The sequence below is a fragment of the Haliaeetus leucocephalus genome, unplaced genomic scaffold (assembly GCF_000737465.1).
Source record: "Haliaeetus leucocephalus isolate CR32 unplaced genomic scaffold, Haliaeetus_leucocephalus-4.0 Scaffold871, whole genome shotgun sequence".
Taxonomy (NCBI): domain Eukaryota; kingdom Metazoa; phylum Chordata; class Aves; order Accipitriformes; family Accipitridae; genus Haliaeetus; species Haliaeetus leucocephalus.
This window is the reverse complement of record NW_010973307.1, coordinates 4,849,425-4,868,519: the sequence shown is the minus strand read 5'-3', so window position 1 is coordinate 4,868,519 and position 19,095 is coordinate 4,849,425. Positions and strand designations below refer to the sequence as shown.

Sequence of the window (19,095 nt, the reverse complement as noted above, 5' to 3'; positions counted from 1 at the left end):
CCCCGAGGCATCGGGGACCCCTCCTGCCCCGGCCCCCCGTCCTCGGGGAACGGCGACCTGCCCATCCCCGTGGTCTCTGGTCTCCCTACTCTCGAGGTACCCCCCTGCAGCCTCTGGGCTCCCCACCAGCACGTCCCCCAGCCTTGGGGATCCCCCACAAGGACCTGGGGCTCCTCACCCCCACTCCCAGCCCCTCTGCAGCTCAGGGGTGTCCGGAGGGGTGAGGGGGGGATCTGAGCTGGGACCCTCTTTGCAGCCCTGCAGGGACGTTCCCGGGGGGTGCAGAATCCAGCAGGGCAGTGGGGGCTTTGGATGCTCAGTGGGGGGGTCACAGTGGGGCTGTGGGACAGGCGATTTCCTTAGCTGACCCCTTCCCTGGTGGAGGAGGAGGAGGAGGAAGAAGGTCCCCTGGGGACAGGGTTGCCTCGCAGCCCATCTCCTGCCCTTCCCAGGCAAAAGCCTGGTGGGACCCCCAGCCTGGGCGGGGGGATCTGGGGGGGTACGTCCCTGCTTGCACAGATTCTCTGGCTCTACCAAGGGGGGGTGTGGGTGCTGTGCCCCGGTGCTCAGGGTGGTCTCCCTGCCCTGAACCGACCTCACCCAGGGTGCCCAGGGTGCTCCCCCACTTTGGGAGAGGGGCTGCAGAAACTGGGGATGTTGGGGGGGGGGGGGCTGCAGAATCTGCCTCTGGATTCCAGACCACTGCTCTGTACGTTCACCTGGTCACATCATTAACCCGTCTGTCCTTTGGGTCCCCTCGATGCAGCTCCTGGGGTGACCCCACCGTCCCTTGGTCCCCAAACTGCCCCATCCTCAGCCCACCGCGAGGGGCCGGGGGGCCAGGGGACAGCCGGTGCCTGGACCGGGATGGCACGTGGCCGGCCTGGCCCTGACCAGCATCTCCGTGGGTACCACGGCCCCGGGGAGATGCCGGCGGGAGCTGGCAGGGTGGGAGGGCTGGTGGGGCACCATGTTTGAGACACGGGTGTTGGGGTGGCTCTTGGTTCTCGAAGCCGAGGCATGGATTTTAGGGTAACTGTTGGTTTTTTGGGGCTGAGACATGGGCTCTGGGGTGACTCTTGGTTCCCGGGACTGAGATAACGGGTGTTGGAGCGGCCGCGGGCTGAGCGGAGGCAGGGGTTGGCCTCTCCGGCTGGCGGGAGCAGCTGGGAAAGGCTTTGAAAGTGAAGACAAGCAGCTTATGTTTGACGTGAGAGGGAGGAGGAGCGGGCAAGGGGGTGCGCGGGGGGCTGGGGAGAGGAGCGAGCGGGAGGCGAGCGGGAGCGAGCGGCGTCTCGCCAGCCCACACAAAGGATGCTGCAGTGACGGAGGAGGGAGACAAAGCCAAGCCGGTGTTCACGGTCCCGAGAGGCCGTGGCTCAGCACCGGGCTGCGGGCGGGCGTCGGGACCCCTGCCCTGCCTCCCACCCCCCCCCGGGACACCCAGCTCCCCTGCCCTGCCTGCAGCTGCCCGGAGCCCCAGGAGGGATGGAGGAGGGATGGTTGAGCATGGCTGAGCCCCAATGCAGGCGTTACACCCCAGTAAAGCACCCTGCCAGCTGTGGCTGGGGGTTAAAAACCTTAAAACCTTGGTTTGGGTTTGATGTGGGAGCTCAGGGGCCCCTCTGGGGTTGGAGTGATGGCACCCGGCCCCGAAAAAAGTGTGTCCAGCTGCAGCGGAGTGGGAGGGAAATGCAGAGGCAATGTCCCCAAACTGGGTTTTACTGCTCTGCAGGCATCGAGCCCTTCTCTGCCGGCAGCTTCAGCCTCCATGATGTCCAAGGGTGTGTAGGGGGAAGGGGCATGGACATAAATATGTAAGACAATACTGTTTTTATCAAAATCTGATGATTTCGAAGGCAGGCGCTTTAGCTGGCCTGTTGCAATGGAGCTAGGGTGCTGCTGACCGGGGCCAGTGTGCACCAGCAAAGAGAGCAAAATCAGCTAAAGCCACAAGAGAGGAAAGAAAATTCCATTATTCCCATGAAGTGGGATTTTCCAGTGGGGGAAAAAAAGGCATTCTTCCAGGAAATTGCCAACCAACCCCTCCACTTGCAGTCGGGGACCGCAAAGAGCCAGGCTCCCCACCACGCTCAGGAGGCAATCGGGGTGCTGGGGCTCCTGTGCTGGTTGAGATCCTGGTGCCGTGGCCGGCTTTAAAGCAGGAAGGAGGAAAAGCCGGGAGGGTGACAGGTCCCACTTGGAAAGTTTCTCTTACATTTTGGGGTTTGGGGTTTGTTTTTTTTTCCTTTTCTGGGAAAAGAGCCAAGAGGCAAGCTGCCCTCCCAGCACTGCTCCAAAGGTCTCCCTCCCTCCATGAAGCTGCCCTGAGCCCTGCACCCTGCTAGTGGGGTGCAGCCCCCACACACACCCTGAGAAGCTGCCCCAGTGTCTGGGCACCCCCAAAGCACCGTGGAGGGGGACCAGGGACCGGGGTCCAGGATATTTAGGTTTGTCATCACCCTCTGCCCCCCTCCCTGCAAAGCCGGGGGCAAGGGGAGCTGCAGGGCAAGCAGGGATGGAGCGTGGCTGCCCTTGCAGCCGGGCAGAGCCGTCCCCGGGGTCCCCTCGCGGGATGTCAGCATCAGCCGGACATGTCCTCTGTCACCTCGGTCCCTGTCCCCGCATCAAGGGGCCTCCATGCTCCAGGGCTGGCTGTGATGGCTCTCGCTGGATCGCTCCCAAAAAACACATCTCCCTGCCCTCCCCCCCGACACCTCGCTGTGTGCAGAGAGGCGAGCGGCCATATGGGCCGGGGCAGGTGACGAATGCCACCGCAGTGTCACCATCTGTTACAGCCCTCCTCCCTCCCCACTTGTTTATTAAGGGAGCAGGGATCCTGCTCGGGCCAGAAGACCCCGGGCTGAGACCGGGTCCCCACCGACCCTCTTTTGCACGTGGTCTCCCCATCAGTCACCCCATCACCGCCATCCCCGGGCTGCGTCCTCCAGTGGCAACGTGCCTGTCCCCAGTCCATCGCGTCCGTAGCATCTCTCCCGGCGGGAATCCCTTCCCCGCTCACGCCTGTGGGCTTGGCCCAGCAATAAAGGGGGAAGGACCTGGGCACACCTCCGGCACACACACCCCCAGCCACCGCCAGTGCCAGTGGTACCGGCACAACCCTGCCAGTACTGGCACCAGTGTGAGGGGAAGGACCCCTGATTCTCTGGCCTTGGGGGATGCAGCAGAGGGAAACATCTCAGGGAAGGCGCGGGAGCCGTCACCGCTGGGATAAGGAGGAGGTTGCAGCAGTTTTGGGGCTGCCGTGCGGCTGGTCGGGGGGGGAAGGCCAGGGACGGGGCACCCGCTCCCTCCAGCCCCTCTGGACATTTCTGTTCCCATTCTGCACTAGCCGTGCCTGCTAAAAAAGATAGCAGCGGAAATTAGTGTTGGCACTTACAAATATGCCTTTGATAGGTTTCTGAGTTAACATGCCGGAGGGAAAAACTGTACCACGCTGTTCCAGGGCTGGGATTCCTCTCCCCTCAGCCCTGATGGGACGTGATGCCCAGGCAGTGGGGAGAGACAGGCAGCATCTCACCCCTTTCAAGCCCTGGGAATGTGTAGGGCTTCCCCAGGAGAGCAGCCTTGTCCAGCCTGGCAGCTCCTCGGTCACTGTGGGGGTTTGAGTACCCCAGCCATGCTGCTGAGCTGCAGGAGCTGGCAGAGAGCAGTGCTGGGAGGGCAGGACCACTTTCCTTCCCTCTCCAGTTAGACATCAGGCCATCCCCTGACACCTTTGCTTGTGGTATGCTGGGATTGCTGGTTGGGCTGTTCACTCTGAAACCTAATGAGGGCATATGCACCTTTGCCACTGATCAGGGAATAAGCACAAAGAAGGTGAATGGGGAGATGGCATGTACGTGGCTGAGACCAGAGCCATCCCTGAGCCCTTCCCAGCAGCGGTGTGTGTTTTAGGGGTGGCAGTTGCAGCCTGCTGCCCCAGCAGCCTGCTCGGCTGGGGCTCAGCACCTTTGCTGAAGAGGCAGAGCCTCTTCCCAGAGAGGCTCCGGCAAACCTGTGGCATGGAGGTATCGTGCATGTCCTCTCCCACAGGATTCATCCCAAGGACCCTCCGAACTGGGGGCTCAGCCCTGCTGGCAGGAGCGCTGCCCCTCCACGAGCATCCCTTCCCCCCCCATCCCGCTCCCCCCTCCCACCCAGGCTATAAATTCCCTGTTCCTCTCCATCCCGGAGCGATAACAGCAATTAATACCGGCTCCTTCACTGCCCCCTGCTCGGCCTCTCCCAGCTGATGCCTCATTAAACTCTCCAGCAAAGCCTGACTCAGAGCAAGGCATAAACACCACGTGCCGGGGCAGAGATGCTCCGAGGCGAGGGGGGGTTTCATCGCCCAGGACCGGGGGGAAAAAAAAACCCAACAATTTCTTTGGGTTTGGGTGGTTTTTCTCCCAATTACCAAGCCCCAGGGCTGGTCACTCAGACTCAGCGCTGCCAGGTCTAATGCCAAGAGGCCGGACCCCAGCTGGAGCTGCGGGAGAGCCCCGCTCTGCCGGCGTGTGATTTATGAGCCGGCTTAAATATTTATCAGGCAGCTCTCAGGCTGAAGTGACTGCGGCGCGGGATTTATAGCAGGCACCGCCACCTTGGATAAATCACAGCCGGGAGGGTTAATTGAAGGAGCAAGAGCGGAGCGTGCTGGCGGGGCGGGGGTCTCGCCTGTCTGCCTGCAGAGAGGGGTGAAGGAGAGCGGCCGTGGGGCAGAAGGGCCCCACTGGTGCTGCAAGTGGTGCTGAGCGCTGGTGCACGGTGCGTGGCACTGCGCACGGTGCTAGTGCACAGTGCTTGGTGCGTGGCACGGTGCACAGTGCATGGCACTGCATATGGTGCTGAGCACTGGTGCGCGGTGCTGGGCACTGCGGCATGTTGCTGGTGCGTGGTGCTGGGCACTGTTGCACAGTGCTGCGTGCACAGTGCTGGACGCTGGTGCAGGGTGCTGTTGCACTGTTCTGGGCACTGGTGCGCAGTGCGTGGTGCTGTTGCATAGTGCTGGGTGCTTTTGCACAGTGCTGGGCGCTGGTGCACGGTTCTGAGTGCTGGTGCATGTTGCTGAGCACTGGTGCATGGTGCTGGTGCATGGTGCTGGGTGCTGGTGCATGGTGTTGCGCACTGGTGCATGGTGCTGGTGCACAGTGCTGGGTGCTGGTGCACACCCTTCCACACCTTCCCACTACCCAAACTAAGCAGAGCGCTGGGAGGAAAGAGCCGCATCCTGCTTTTCCAAGGGGAGACCCTGGGTGAAGTGCCCCGGGGAGAGCCAGGGCTGAACGATGGGGCAGCCCCCCCTCTGCCAGCCTCCGGCTCTGCCCTGCGAAGGCCTGAGCTAAAAAATGGTGGAGAAAACCCCCATTTTCTGTAAAGGAGGAGCAGCACATGGCACCCACCTGCCTCCCGGGGGAATGCGGGGGGATTTGGCCGAGGAGAGGGCGGCAGGGAAGGAAGCATCCCTGGCGTAAGGAGCTTTGCAGCGAGAGCCATCAAGGGCTCAGGGGCTTTAGCTGCCCGGGGAGGAGGTGATGGGGTGACCAGACCGGCCGTAACTCCGCGGGGAGATGATTCCTGAGCTTGGACCCCATCCCCATCCCGCTGGGACTCGGGGTAGGGGGGGATAGCAGAGGGGTGCGTTTGTAGATGGAGAGGCAGGGCAGCGTCGAGGGGTCCTTGGGGGTCTGAGTCTTGCAGAAGGCTGGGGTCTGTGTCACCCTCGGGGGGGCTCAGGACCTCCTGCAAGCGTGGGAGGTGGACCCTGGGTGCTGCAGGGGGTGAGGGGGGGTCTCACTGCCTGGGCCAGGGTCCCTCTGCCCAGCGGTGTAAGCCGATGTATGCAGGGCAGACCCCCCCCAAAAAAAACCCCCTCAACCAGCAAGACCAGCCTCCCGTGTCCGGGTGTTCGTCAGCATCCAGCCGTGCCCATCACCGGGGTATCCCGCCTCGACCACCAGCGCCAAGAGTACCCCCGTCCTGCTGCAGGGCCCCTAAGGGCAGTTGGGGGAACCTGGCTGCACCCCCCTTTTGCAGGAGGAGGGGAGGGATGGAACAGGGGGGGGACACGGAGGGGGCCAGGAAGGGGCCTGGCGGAGCCCCAGGACTGAGGGAAAAATTGCCAGTTTCGGCGCAAACAGGGCGCTTGGCCGGCGCCGGGATTTTCCATGACACCATCCTGACCCCCCCTCCCCGCTACGGCAGGGTCCGGCCCCCGCCTGCAGGGAGCGATGCCTGGGGGGGGACAGGCACCGGCTGCACCCCCCAAACCGTCCTGCTCTGCCCCCTCCCTGCGGTGGGAGCAGGGTCAGGGGTGGCTCCAAGCCCCTTTGGGGGGTGACACCCCCCCAAGTGTGTAGGATAAATGTGGGGGGAAGGGGTCACGGTGACGCAGGGACCGGGGGGGGGGCAGGGGCACAGACACTGGTGCAGAGGATGGGAAGGGGTACTGGGGGGGTTACCCTGCTGCTGTGTTTTGGGGGGGCTGGGGGACCTGAGGGTCTAGCCCCCATCCTGCTGTGGAGATGGTGTCCTGGAGGGGGCTCCAACCCTGGGGTCCCTTCCATCCTACAGAGGTACAAGCCCCCAGCCAAGCCTGCCACCCCCTCTCCAATGTGACACCCCCACCCAGGGCAGCCCCCAGTGCTGCTGGGCTGGGCTGGGGCAGGAGGGAGGCTGAGTGCAGCGGGGGGGGGGGGTCGGGGGGTAAGAGTAGGGAGATGGGGGTGAGGGTGGACAGGGAGAGAGAGGGGCAGGAGGAGAGGTGGATGGGCAGAAATTTTTGGTGGGTGGGTGGATGGATAGAAGGAAGGAAGGATGGGTAGATGGATAGAAGGATGGATGGGTGGATGGATGGATGGATGGATGGACGGACAAATGGGTGGGTGGATGGAAGGTTGGATGGGTGGGAGGATGGATTGGGTGGATGGATGAAAGGATAGATGGAAGGACAGATGGGTGGGTGGATGCATGGCTGGATGGAAGGAAGGATGCATGGGTGGGTGGATGGATGGATGGATGGATGGATGGCAGGGTGAGAGTATGGCAAGCTGGCTGCCCCTTCACCCGCCCTGGTGAAGGCACAGCAAAGACAGTCCCTGCTATGGGTCCAGGACCCAGCTGGCACAGCAGCAGCCTGGGTGCTGTGGGTCCCAGGGCTCGCTCCATCTCTGCATTGCCCAATGTCAGCCTAGCCCCAGGATGCTGCTACCCGGGTCCTGTCCCTCTGCTCCGGCTGCCTCTCACCCTGCCCTGCCCAGGAGGTGTCCCCGGGCAGGATGAGCCCCTTCCCACTGTCCTCAACCCCTGTCCGGCGGGGGACAGAGGCGTTGCAGGACACGCGTGTCCCCACGCAGCACAGGCAGCGCCGTGCCCCTTCGTGCCAGGGCCGTGTTTGCTCAGGGCAGGCTGGCAGCGCTGCTGCCGCTGCCACATGCTGCCTTTCCCAGCCGCTCTCTGCCTGCTTGTTTGCTCGCCCTGCGAAGACGGGGCATCTCCCAGGCAGCACTGAGGGGCACCCCGTGTACCGGCTGCATCGCCTGGGTCTCCATCCCCGGCCTGGGGGACAGCTGGGGTCCCCAGGCTCAGCCCCGGCACTGGTTAACTGGCAGGACTGGGCACAGAACCAGGTTGTTCTTGGCTGCGGGTGCTGGAGAGAGCTTGGCACTGCGCGGGTGCCTTTTGTACCTCGGCCGAGCTTGCGTCACCCGGGGGATACATCGGGAAACGGGCGCCCGTTAAACGCTGAGCGGGATGCTGGTCCTTACTGGGAGTGATGGGGCGGGGGGATGCAGGGCTGGCTGCAGGGCTGACATGAGGAGGAGGCGAAGGCTGCTGCCCAGGGCATGCTGCACCCCAAGGGATACCCACTCACTGCCTCCATCCCTGGGGGACCCCCAAGAGTTTCTCCATAAGGGCCAGGAGAAGGGGGTGTCTGGGGCAGGGACTCAGGGGCCTCAGGGCTGAGTGCTTTGTGCGTTGGTTGCTTTTGAGTGCTAAAGTGCTTTGGGAGTGTGGGGTCGTTGCGTGTTCACCGCCGTGCCAGCCAGCAGCAAGCGTGGGGTCTGCTTGGGGAGGGTGGTCTTCATGGTGGGGGGTGACACCTCCAGAGGATGAGGCTTTTCCTCCACCAAAGCATCCCTGGGGCTCTCCTGACTGTGGATCCTCCAGTGTCTACAGATGCAGTTGGGTTATTCCTTTCTCCCCAAAATGCACAGGAACGTACCGACCTTGGTGGCTGCTGCTAAACCTGCCAGGAAGCAGGGTGAGAAGGGAGGCAGCGCTCCGCAGGCTGTGGGGTTTCATGGTTGTGTGAAACCAGGCTTGGAAGGACCAGAGTTGGGTTTGTCCCAGACTTAGAAGGACCAGAGTTGTCTTCCTTCCAGGCTGGGACAGAAACTGGGGCTGCTCCAAAGCACTGGAGACCCCCTGAGTGGTTAATGCTTTGGTAGATCCCCCATCAGCCGGGATGCCTGAACATTCCCCACCATCTCTCATCAGTCCTGCAGCCTCGCAGCTCAGCAATGGACAGTGAAAGCTGCAGCAGGTCAGAGACCACGGTGAAGGGCTCTGGCATCCCTCTGCAGGGGCCAGGCTGTGGCAATGGCAAGAGGTGGCAGCCGCGCTGGCTAAGGAAGGGGGACACCAGCCACGCGTCCACCCAGCAGACACCCAGGTTATGGGGTGGGGGAGGTGAGGGTGGGTGCAAGGACAGACCCACCCCGTGCCCAGCACAGACCCCAGGAGCATCCCCCACCACTGAACCGGAGGATGAGGAGTGTGATGGCTCTGGCTGCAGGATGCAGGGCTCCCGCCTGGGCACGGAGGTGTCCTGGCGTGGGTAACGGCTTGAGGCCACCAGCCCTCGCTCACTGCCAGTGCCTGCTTTCCTGCAGTGATTTGGTAAAGCAGGGAGCTGGTTTCTTGACTGCTTCATACCCCCACTCCCTTGCACCCCCTCCCCGGAGGGCTCAGCCCCCTCCCATACCCCTTCAGCATGCAGTACCACCTCCCAGGGACCCTCTCCCTTCCTTCCCAGCCCTTTGCAACTTCCAGCCTTGTAACACCTCCGCTCTGCAATGTTCCCCCCCTCCTCCCGTCCCCAGCAGCTGCCCCGCTAATCCCCACCATCCATCGCTCCGACAGCCTGGGATTTGCTCCGGGCCAGGGGCCAGCCGAGACCTGCACCTGCTCCCCGCAGCCCTGGCCAGATCTACCCCTGCTCCTCCGCAGCCCTAAAAAGGAGACGAGCCGGCTGCGTTCCTCAGGGACATGTCATATTTTCTCCCGGGGGACACACACTGTGCTCCTTTGCCTGCTTGCAGCACCCTGAGCGGGAGCCCAGAGCACCCTGACCGTGCCCTCCCTTGGCAGCATCCCTCCTGGGACACCCCTTTGAGGAGTACCCACCCGGCGGGGAGGTTTGGGGGGGCTGCAGGAGGGGGGCAGGAGATGGAGAGGAGCGGGGATGCTGAACCCCTTCTGCAGGGAGGGCAGGAGCATGGCGAGGAGCCTCGCTGCCTGTGCCCGGCAGCCTTGCCGAGCCGGGACGTGCCCCAAAGTCAGACGTGCCAGTGCGGCAGGGCGAGCAGAGCCACCGTTGAGCCTGGCAGCTGCCAGGACTTTGCCGCATCCTCGGGAGCCGAGCCCTCCTCTCCAACGCGTTTCCTTGCCGCGGTGGACGAAGCCGCAGGTACGAGAGAGGTTTGGGGGTTCACCCTCTCTGCCACCTTCCTGGCGTCTCCCTCTCCCCGCTGGCTGGATTTCATATCCCGACGACCTTCCCCCCGTCCTCAAACGTGCTGGAGATCAGGCAGTGCCCGCTAAAGCCGGGAAAGGGGGGGGTGGCAGATTGACGGACGCTTGGACACGCTGCGAGAGCTCGTAAACTCCCTTCCCTGGGGAAATGGGGCTAAATATAGCTACGGGAGGCTGCAGTGGTGCGGGGCAGGCAGGAGCGGGCAGGAGGATGCTCAGCCAGGCTGTCGGCAGGGACGGGGCCTGTGGGCACTGCTCAAGGCTTGTGTCCTAAAACCCCGTCCCCGACCGGCTGATGCACGAGGAATGGGGAGATTTGGGCTGTTGGGAGGGCGTCCGGCAGAAGATGAAGGGTAGGGGCAGGCAGACGGGCAGGGTGAGGGCTCGGTGCCTGCCCTGAGGGCAGTGGGATGTGACCCTGGTTTGAAATGCATTGCCCAGCTCTGCTGCGGGACCCGGTGGCCACCCGGGTGGCATGGCATTGCCTCGGTGTCCCTTCTGCTGCTGGGGAGGGGACAGCAAGCAGCAGCCCCCTTTTCCATCAGCAAGGGAAGGGACAGGCGGGCACCTGGCACTGATGAGAGCAGTGATGCTCTCCAGTGATGCTCTCCGGCGATGCTCTCCGGCTCCCATGGCTGCAGCCCAAGCCGGCGGCACTGGTGGCTGGGAGAGGTCACACCAGCTCCTCGGAGGCGGCTTGGGCAGAGATCTGACGATCCTTGGTTTTGCCTCGCTCCGGCCTGGCTTAATCCTTGGCCTCCCGAGGCTGCCGGCGAGGGTGACAGTGAGGGATGTCGCCTGCCTCCGCCCAGCCAGGATTAAACAGAGCCGGGGCAGGGCGAGCTCCCCTCCACCGTTCCCACGGGCTGGGGGGCTGCTGCGGCATCACGTGGCCGTGGGTGCTGGCTCTGGCTTAATTGCTGGGACAGGCCTTGGAGAAGCGGGCGCTGCGGTGGGTGTGCTTGTGCCGGCACCCCCAGCCCTGTCCCAAACACGCTCGGAGTCCGAGGGAAGCGGTTTTGAGCCCCTCCGGGGTCTGAGAGGTTGGTGAGCTGCGGCTGCAGCCCCCCGGACCCCAGCAGTGCTCCTGCCCGCCTGCTGCCCGCCGCCCCTGCCCGCTGCCCCTGCCTGCTCCTGGGGCCCCAGCCTGCTGGCTCCGGGCATCGGAGGTGAAGCCCTCACCCTGACGCTTGTCGATGGCTTGCGGTGCTGGCGAGGGGGAAAGGGAAGGGGAAGGGAAAAAAGAAAGGGAAAGGGAAAAGGAAAAGGAAAGGGAAGGGAAAGGAAAAAGAGAAGGGAAAGGGAAAGGGAAAAAGAGAAAGGACTGAAAGGGAGAGGGAGAGGGAAAAGGAGAGGGAGAGGGAGAGGGAGGGGGAGAGGAAAAGGAAACCAGAAAGGAGAAATGAAGGGAAAGGAAAAGGAAAAAAGAGAAAGGAAAAGGGACAGAGGAAGGGAATTGGAAGGGGAGCGGCTGGTGCCTGGCTGCCCGGGCACCCCCCGCAGCGCGGGGGCACTGCACATCTCCCCGGGGCGCCCCGGCTCGGCACCCACACGTCCTCCAGGCTCAGCTGCCTCTGCCCAGCTGCAGGCGCCCGGGATCCATTAGGGATGAATGATCTGCCAGCGCAGAGACAGAATAAGTCCTATCTGCATGGGGTTTGTGCAGACAGGAGATTAATTGAGACCCAGATGAGCCCCCCAGGGCTGGGCACGGATGCTCCCCCAGCTCCCATGGCAGCCCCAAGCCGGCAGGCAGTGGGACATGGGGGCATGGGGATGCGGGGCTGGGGTGAGAGAGGAGAGCCAGCCGCCCTCATCTCTTGAGCCCTTAAAAATCCCTATTTTCCCCATCTCCTGCGCTTTTCCACCTGGCTGCTTTGAGATGGTTCGTCCCAGGATGGGTATTTCAGGGAAGAGCAATCTCCAGTTTCCAAAACCCCAAGGCTGGGGAACGTCCCCCCCACCCCAGCCAGGGTCCATCCAAGCATCCCCCGGCTGCCCCCACCCCAACCCAGAGATGCAGCACCCCATCCATCACCCTCTGCCACCCCCCCAGCTCCTTTCCCCACGAGCTGAGGGCTTTCCCCCTTTGCCAGGTCCCTCCCCTTCATTTCCATTTGGAGATCCCATTATCCCCCCCAGCCTGCCCAACCATCTGTGGTCCCTCCTTGTGCCTTGGGGTGAGGATGGCACCAGTCAGGGTTGGGGTTCACCACCACCAACTCAGTCGGGGAAGCGGTTTGAGGCGGTGCACACCTCGCACCCCACTCAGACCACCAAGCTGATCCCGCTCTGTGGCTTTGCTCCTCAGGTTACGGCCATGCAGCCCCCAGCACGGACGGGGGGAAGGTCTTCTGCATGGTCTATGCCCTGCTGGGGATCCCCCTCACCCTCGTCATGTTCCAGAGCTTGGGCGAGAGGATCAACACCTTTGTCAGGTACCTCCTCCACCGCATCAAGAAGTGCCTTGGCATGAGGCGCGCGGAGGTCTCCATGGCCAACATGGTCACCATCGGGTTCTTCTCCTGCATCAGCACCCTCTGCATCGGGGCAGCCGCCTTCTCCTACTATGAGCACTGGAGCTTCTTCCACGCCTACTACTACTGCTTCATCACCCTCACCACCATCGGCTTCGGGGACTACGTGGCCCTGCAGAAGGACGAAGCCCTCCAGAACAAGCCACAGTACGTGGCCTTCAGCTTCGTCTACATCCTGACGGGGCTGACGGTCATCGGGGCTTTCCTCAACCTGGTGGTGCTGCGTTTCATGACCATGAACGCCGAGGACGAGAAGCGGGATGCCGAGCACCGGGCGCTGCTCACCCGCAACGGGCAAGCCAGCAGCATCCACGCCGCGGACGCCGCCTCGGCCGCACCGGCGGCGGTGGGAAGTGGCGGGGGCGGCTTTCGGAACGTCTACGCCGAGGTTCTCCACTTCCAATCCATGTGCTCGTGCCTGTGGTACAAGAGCCGGGAGAAGCTGCAGTACTCCATCCCCATGATCATCCCCAGGGACCTCTCCACCTCGGACACCTGCGTGGAGCAGAGCCACTCCTCGCCCGGCCGCTGTCCGGAGACCCCCTCCAACAGATGCTTCTGCAACACCCGCCGGTCGGCCATCAGCTCCGTCTCCACCGGTCTCCACAGCCTGGCGGCTTTCCAGGGGCTCATGAAGCGCCGCAGCTCCGTGTAGCCCCTCTCCATCCCCACCCGGACCCCCCCCGCCGCCTTGGCCCCGTGGCCAAGGAACTTTCTTGGTCACGGCAGGAGGAAACTGCCCCGGGGTCTGGATGCGGAGGGGGAGGCAGCGGACTGGGACCCCCGGGGGAACCGGGGGCTGTGCTCCTCTGCCGGGACTCGGGAGGGATGCGGGAGCAGCGGCGAGGCTGCCTCGGTCCTCTCTGAAGCGGGAAGAAGGGAGCTGCTGGTTTTATTTTATTTTAATTTAAGTTAATTTTATTTTATTTTATTTTGCAAAACCACTCCTCAAAAATGTGAAATTTGAAGAGCTGGAGAGTGTTCTAACCTGATGGGGTGGGGGATATGCTTGCACCTCCCACCGTGATACCTCTGTGCAAGCGGCTGGGGACCCCCACGGCCCCGGGGCAGCTCCACGGCATGGCCGTGAGCCGGACGCGTGACCGTGTGTGCACCAGAGGCCTCGTGGGACGTGGGGAGAGGAGGACGTGGGGCTCCTGGCAGCGACCGTGGGCAGCAGCGAGGTCCCGTCCCCTCCATCCTCTGCCTTCTCTGGCCACAGGGCTGCCCCGGGGAAGGCAGGTCTCCAGGCGGTGAGGGATGCCGTGGCGAAGGCGAGCACGCATCAACGGGCAAATCAGGCTAAGAGGGGCTTAGACGGAGCTTTTTCGATCACTGCGCACATCAGCCTGCCCCTGCAGCCGAGAAAACAAGCCGTGAGTCACGTAGGCTGCCGAAAACGCCTGCCGCAACTCGGTGGGCAACCCTCCGAGAGCTTTACGGGGTTATTTTAACCCTCTTTAGATGGGCAAACCTGGGCATCCCCGGGATATTCCTGATGGGGAGCCATCCCCGGGAGGTAGGACGGACAGGCAGCGGCAGCACAGTCCCCTGGGACCCCCATCTCCATCCTCCCCTGTGGCAGCTCTGGGGCCGGAGCCGTTACCCTCGGGGAGCTTTTTTAGGGGACAACCTGGGGCATTATAAGACTTTTTCCACCCTTCTTCTCCTTCACACCCCCGGGTTGAACCGGTCCCCTTTCGACCCGCACCCCATCCCACCCCAACACCTTGAGCCCAGAGCAGGGGATGCTCCTGGGGCTTCCCCTCTCTGAGACCCAGGACATCCCGGGGGTCATCTCCGGCACGGCCACCCTGGCACAGCAAGAGGGGGGCAAAAACTTCTTTCCTTGCCCCCCTCCATGCACGGGGCAGCCCCACGGGGAGCACCCCCCTCACCCCCAGGACTGCGCTCCCCCCTGCCAGCACCCAAAGCACAGGCTGTCCCCCCGCCAGCGGGGACCCCGGGGGACACCGTGACAGGCACCGGTCCCTCTTTGAGCCCCAGGGGTGCCAGGGGGACTTTGGGGACAGCTGGGGCACCCAACCCACCTGTGTCTTTTGTCACCTTTTAACAGAAGAAAACCAATGTATTTCTAATACTTGACGACCTGTACATACTGTTAGATACCAGAGAGGATATTTATTATAAATGACACTATCATCATATCTATAGAAATCTATAAATATCTATCAGAAAGGAGTCTTGGGGGGACACTGTTGATGACTCCGGGGAATTTCTTTTTGCTCTCTGCATCTTTCTCATCCTAGGGCACCCGCGGGGAGCCACACTCCCCCCAGCAAGGTTTCTCTGGTTCTCATGCCAAAGCATATTTGTACCACTGAGTTACTTTCCTTAGAGAGAGAAATAAAGGCTGGTTCAAACTTCGGCACTACCTCGGCTCCTTCCCTTGGGTGCTGGGTGAGGATGAGGGACTGGGAGCAGAGGGTCCCGATCCCCTGGGACCTCCCCGCGCCGTGGCTCCGTGCCCCATCACCTTTGCTCTGCGGTGACTGGGAAGTGTGAGAATTTCCTCAGGACAAGCCTCTGCCCCTCTCCTGACTTTTCCCACGGAGGGGGGAGAGGAGAGGCTCAGCTTTGAGCTCTGCCGGGGCTGCAGCATCCTTTGGTGGGGTCAGTGGGTGACGGGTTTTGGGCTGCTGGGTAGGGCAGAACCCCTCGGGGCTCCCCGACCTCTTCCCTCCCACCATCACCCACTACTGCAAGGCTGGAGGGGGTCCTGCAGCAGCTTTTCCCATGGGACCCCCCCCCAAAACCCAGCAGAGCTGTATCCCTCCTGTTCTTGCCCATAGCAGCGTCTCTGCAGCCTTCACTCAGGCTGGGACCTCCCTCTGCTCCCTGCAACAGCCAAGAAGCGCCCAACGGTTGCGAGCAGTTGCGATCCACCGTGTGACCCAGGGGGGACAGGGCTGAGCCCCCCTGTCTCGTGCTGCATGGGGAAACTGAGGCACAGAGGGGAGACGCACAAAGAGGAGAGCCGGGGGCACCTCAAACGGTGTTGGGCATCTGGGTCCAAACCTCCAAGGGGATTTGGGCATTGCTGATGGCCAGGATGTACCGGGATGGACGGGGACATGCCATCTTCATGGCTGGGGCCACCAGCAGAGCTCTGGGCTGCTCTCCTGCCTTTAAGTGGATAAAACCCTCTGCGTCCAAACCCAGGTGAGAGCCGCCACCTAATCTAATAAAGCTAAGCCTGCAAAGAGCAGATCTGTCTCGGCAGCAGCCGATGGAGAGAGTGGCTCATCTGAGCAGCAGCTTTCACCCTGCCCGAGGGTGCACCCATGGGGATGTGGAAGTGTCAGGGGGCTGGGTGCTTCCCTGGCATTTGGTCCCTCTGTTGAACCTTTCCCTCCTGCCCCTGGGATGCAGCTGGAGGGGTTGGAGGCATCCCTCCATCCTCCTCTTCCTCCAGTGCTTCCTATCAGGAAGACACGATGCTGAGCCAGCTGGAGCTTTGGTCTGATCCAGTACGACCATTCCCGGGGTGTAACTGGTCCCCCAAGCTCCCAGCCCTCTGCATGGAGCTGCCAACCTGCCCAGTGCTGCACAGGCCCCTGGCACTGGGGCAACTGGGGAGAAAGTCACTGATGGGTTGGGGTGGACCTGCTGGGAGGCTGCTGGTGACACAGGGCTGGGAGTGGTGGAGATGCAGGAGGGACGTGGCAGGGATGGAGAAGCGGCCAGAGAGGAACCTCATGACGTTCAATGAGGAAAAGTGCCAAGTCCTGCCCCTGGGGAGGAACAACCCCATGAAGCAATGGCCACCCGACTGGAAAGCACCCCGGCAGGAGAGGACACCAGGTTGACCATGAGCCAACAACTTGCTGCAAGGAAGGGTGAGGGTATTCGGAGCTTCCTCTCTGCTCAGCACTGGTGAGGCCACATCTGGAGTGCTGGGCCCAGTTATGGGCTCCCCAGTCCACGAGAGACGTGGATATACTGGAGGGAGTCCATGAAGATGGTGGACTGGAGCATCTCTCCTAGGAGGAAAGCCTGAGGGAGCTGGGGAGCAGAGAAGGCTCAGGGGGGGTCTCATCATGGCTATAAACACCTGATGGGGAAGAGGATGGAGCCAGGATCTTCCCAGTGGTGCCCAGTGACAGGACAAAAGGCTCGGCCACCTCCAGCGGGTCCCCCCACCCCACCATCCGCTTTGGGAAAACGGAGCATCCCCAGGGGACCCATAGGGATCCGCAGGGACTGGTCCTCTCCAGTCAGACCAGGGCTGCGCGGGCAGGTCCCTGTTGTGGGCAGGGGATGGGGTGGGAGCTGGGACACCCCCATGGCAGGGGGCTGAGGGGTGTCCCCTGTGGAGGAACCTCCCGGCAGGTCCCAGTGGGTTTAGGAGCACCCCGAGCCATCTGCCCCCGCTGTCTCATCCCGGGTGATTTTTTTTCCCCTCTCAAAGCATTTAAATTTTCCTTGTCAGCTGTAGCCCAAATATTTACAGTCCGCTGGAGAGACTTAAAATTCCTCCCTGGGATTAAGCAGCGGGCCGCTAGCTCATGGCTGCAGGGGAAGCTCAGCCCCGGGCAGCTGGGACTCATCCTGCGGCCTCCTCCAAGCCACGAGGAAGAGGAGGAGAAGGGGTGGGGAGTGAAGGCTGAAAAGGGGCCAGGTAGTGGGTGGGAAGCAGGTAGAGAAAAGGGGAAAATGAGGGGTTTAATGGGGGGGAAAAAGAAAAAGAAATTAAAACTCATGCTGCTCTGGTTTCTAAAGCCATTTTCAGTAAATAGGGGTTTAATTTTAAAACAAAAAGTCTTATTAAATGTTTCTGTTTTCCCTTCCCAGCTCATTAAACCCAGCAAAAAGCTCCAGCAGACACTGCTGGGGAGTGGGAACCCTTATTTTTGTTACCCTGACCTTCTCCCTATCCAGCGCATGGCCTCAACATCTTCATTGCTCTGCACCAGGGTCCTTTGGATGCTGAGGGCATCCCGAGGCAGCTGCGGGACTTGGCACCCTGGGGACGGGGACATGCTGGGGGTCACCGCTCCCTGCCGCCAACCTGCCCCTTCACTGATCCGAATTGGGGGAGAGGTGCTGGGGAGGAACACCGGCTGGATGCGGCCACGGGATGGGGAGTGCCAGTAGGACCGGTTTGGGACCCTGGGCTGGTGATGGGGACACTGGGGTGACCCAAGGGGCAGAGTGTGTGTTTGAAGGTGGGGGGAACCAAACCCCCTCTCCGGACAGGGCAAACGGGAAGGGATGGGAACACTCCGGCTGGTGGCCCTGAGCCTGGAGAAACAGGAGCTGAGCCCAGGAGATGGAAGAATTATGCGCTCTGTTAATGAGGCGATGGGCCTCATGGCCTCATTAATTACGTGGGGCCGGGGAGCACCTCTGCTGGCGGGGGGGGGCTGCATGTGCACTGAGCTGCAGGGATGCATGCGTGTGGGCAGGAGATGCCACCGTCTCCACCCTGCCAGCCGGTCCCCGCTCCTCCTGGTCTCCGGCTGCAGGGTGCTGGGTGTCCCTAATGTCCCATCTCCTCCCGCCCTGGGGACCCCAGACAGCCCCCCACGGGTGTCTGGGGGGGGCTGGCACCAGGTGGGCACCGTGCAGGCGACTTTGGGAGTCAGTGGCTCTGCCACCGCTCGCCCGCGTGTCCTTGGGACACTCACCCATCCCAGGACTGGAGGAGGGGGGCTACGGGAGACCATCCCCGCTTGTCCCACCCTCCCTGCCCAGCCCAACTGGCCCAGCCCGTAGCGTCCCCACGGGTGACACCGGCAAGTGGCACGGTGCCCGCTGCCCATGCGGACGTGTGGTGGGGCTTCTCCGGGCACGAGCGCCTGCGGTGGGATGCTGCCTTCTCCGCTGTGCCCCCTGCCCGCCCGCTGCCATCTTATCGCCGGTATTTTCCATGGGCGAAGGCTGCAGGGAGGGATGGCGGGGGGGGACGAGGGGGACACGGGGGGGATGTTTGTCTTGCTGGCTGGAGCGAGGGGTGATGAGAAATGGCCACAGCCTCAGTGGCACCAAAGAAGGAGAAGTTGACGGGGCCCGGAGGAGGCGGCCTCATCCTGCTTCCTTCGCCCTTTCCCTTCGGATGCGGCCCAGCGGCTGCCAAGGGGTCCCCGCCGGGGGGATCAGGATGCGCTTGGGATGTCACCGGGGGGGCTCACCGGGGGTCCCGGAGGCAGATCCACAGCCCGAACGGCAGCGGGTGCCAGCGGCTGCTGGGTGTCCCGGTCCCGTGGGGTTTGGGGGAGCTGCTCTGCCCCAGCCCTGTTTTGGGAGGACCCCCACCCCACCCCCCCACGAAGCCACCAGAGCCAACGCTCCCCCCCCCTCACGTCCCTCCCCAGGGCCACGCTTGGGTCCCCTTCCCCGCAGCATCCCGGGGGGACAGCGAGGCCAGGAGGCGATGCCCAGGCCTGCCCTGCCCGCCCGTGCCCCCCCAGCCGCGGGAAGGGTTAACTCTGACCGGCGCAGCCAGCCTTGGCCGAGGCCCTTGGAGTGGGTTTTTCTGTCCCCCCCCGCGGCCTCCCACGGGTCACGGCTGCCGGGGCTGACGTCGGATGGAAAAACAATTTATCTCTGGCTGGCGGGGAGGCCGGGGGAAGGGAAGGCGGGGGGGGGTCCGGCCTTCCTGCCTGGCCCGGGACGGGCGGGGGGGCCCAAGCCTCTGGTGCGGCGGGGAGCCCAATCCTGCACCGCCGGCGCCATCTGCCGGCAGCGCCGCGGCGGGGACCCGCGTGACACCGGGTGGGGTGGGGGGGGCACACCGGCCACGGGGAGGGCGGCACTGCAAACCGAGCCTGGGAGC

At 63.0% G+C, this 19,095-nt stretch overlaps 1 protein-coding gene across 1 annotated transcript in view; it reads left to right on the top strand.

Moving 5' to 3' along the window:
• Positions 1 to 12,951, top strand: part of KCNK3 (potassium channel, subfamily K, member 3) — a 13,265-nt gene extending 314 nt beyond the window's left edge. The window contains exon 2 of the mRNA XM_010583194.1: positions 12,071 to 12,951. Coding sequence (XP_010581496.1) covers positions 12,071 to 12,951 — 881 coding nt within the window. The remainder of the gene's footprint in view (positions 1 to 12,070) is intronic.
• Positions 12,952 to 19,095: the final 6,144 nt, after the last annotated feature.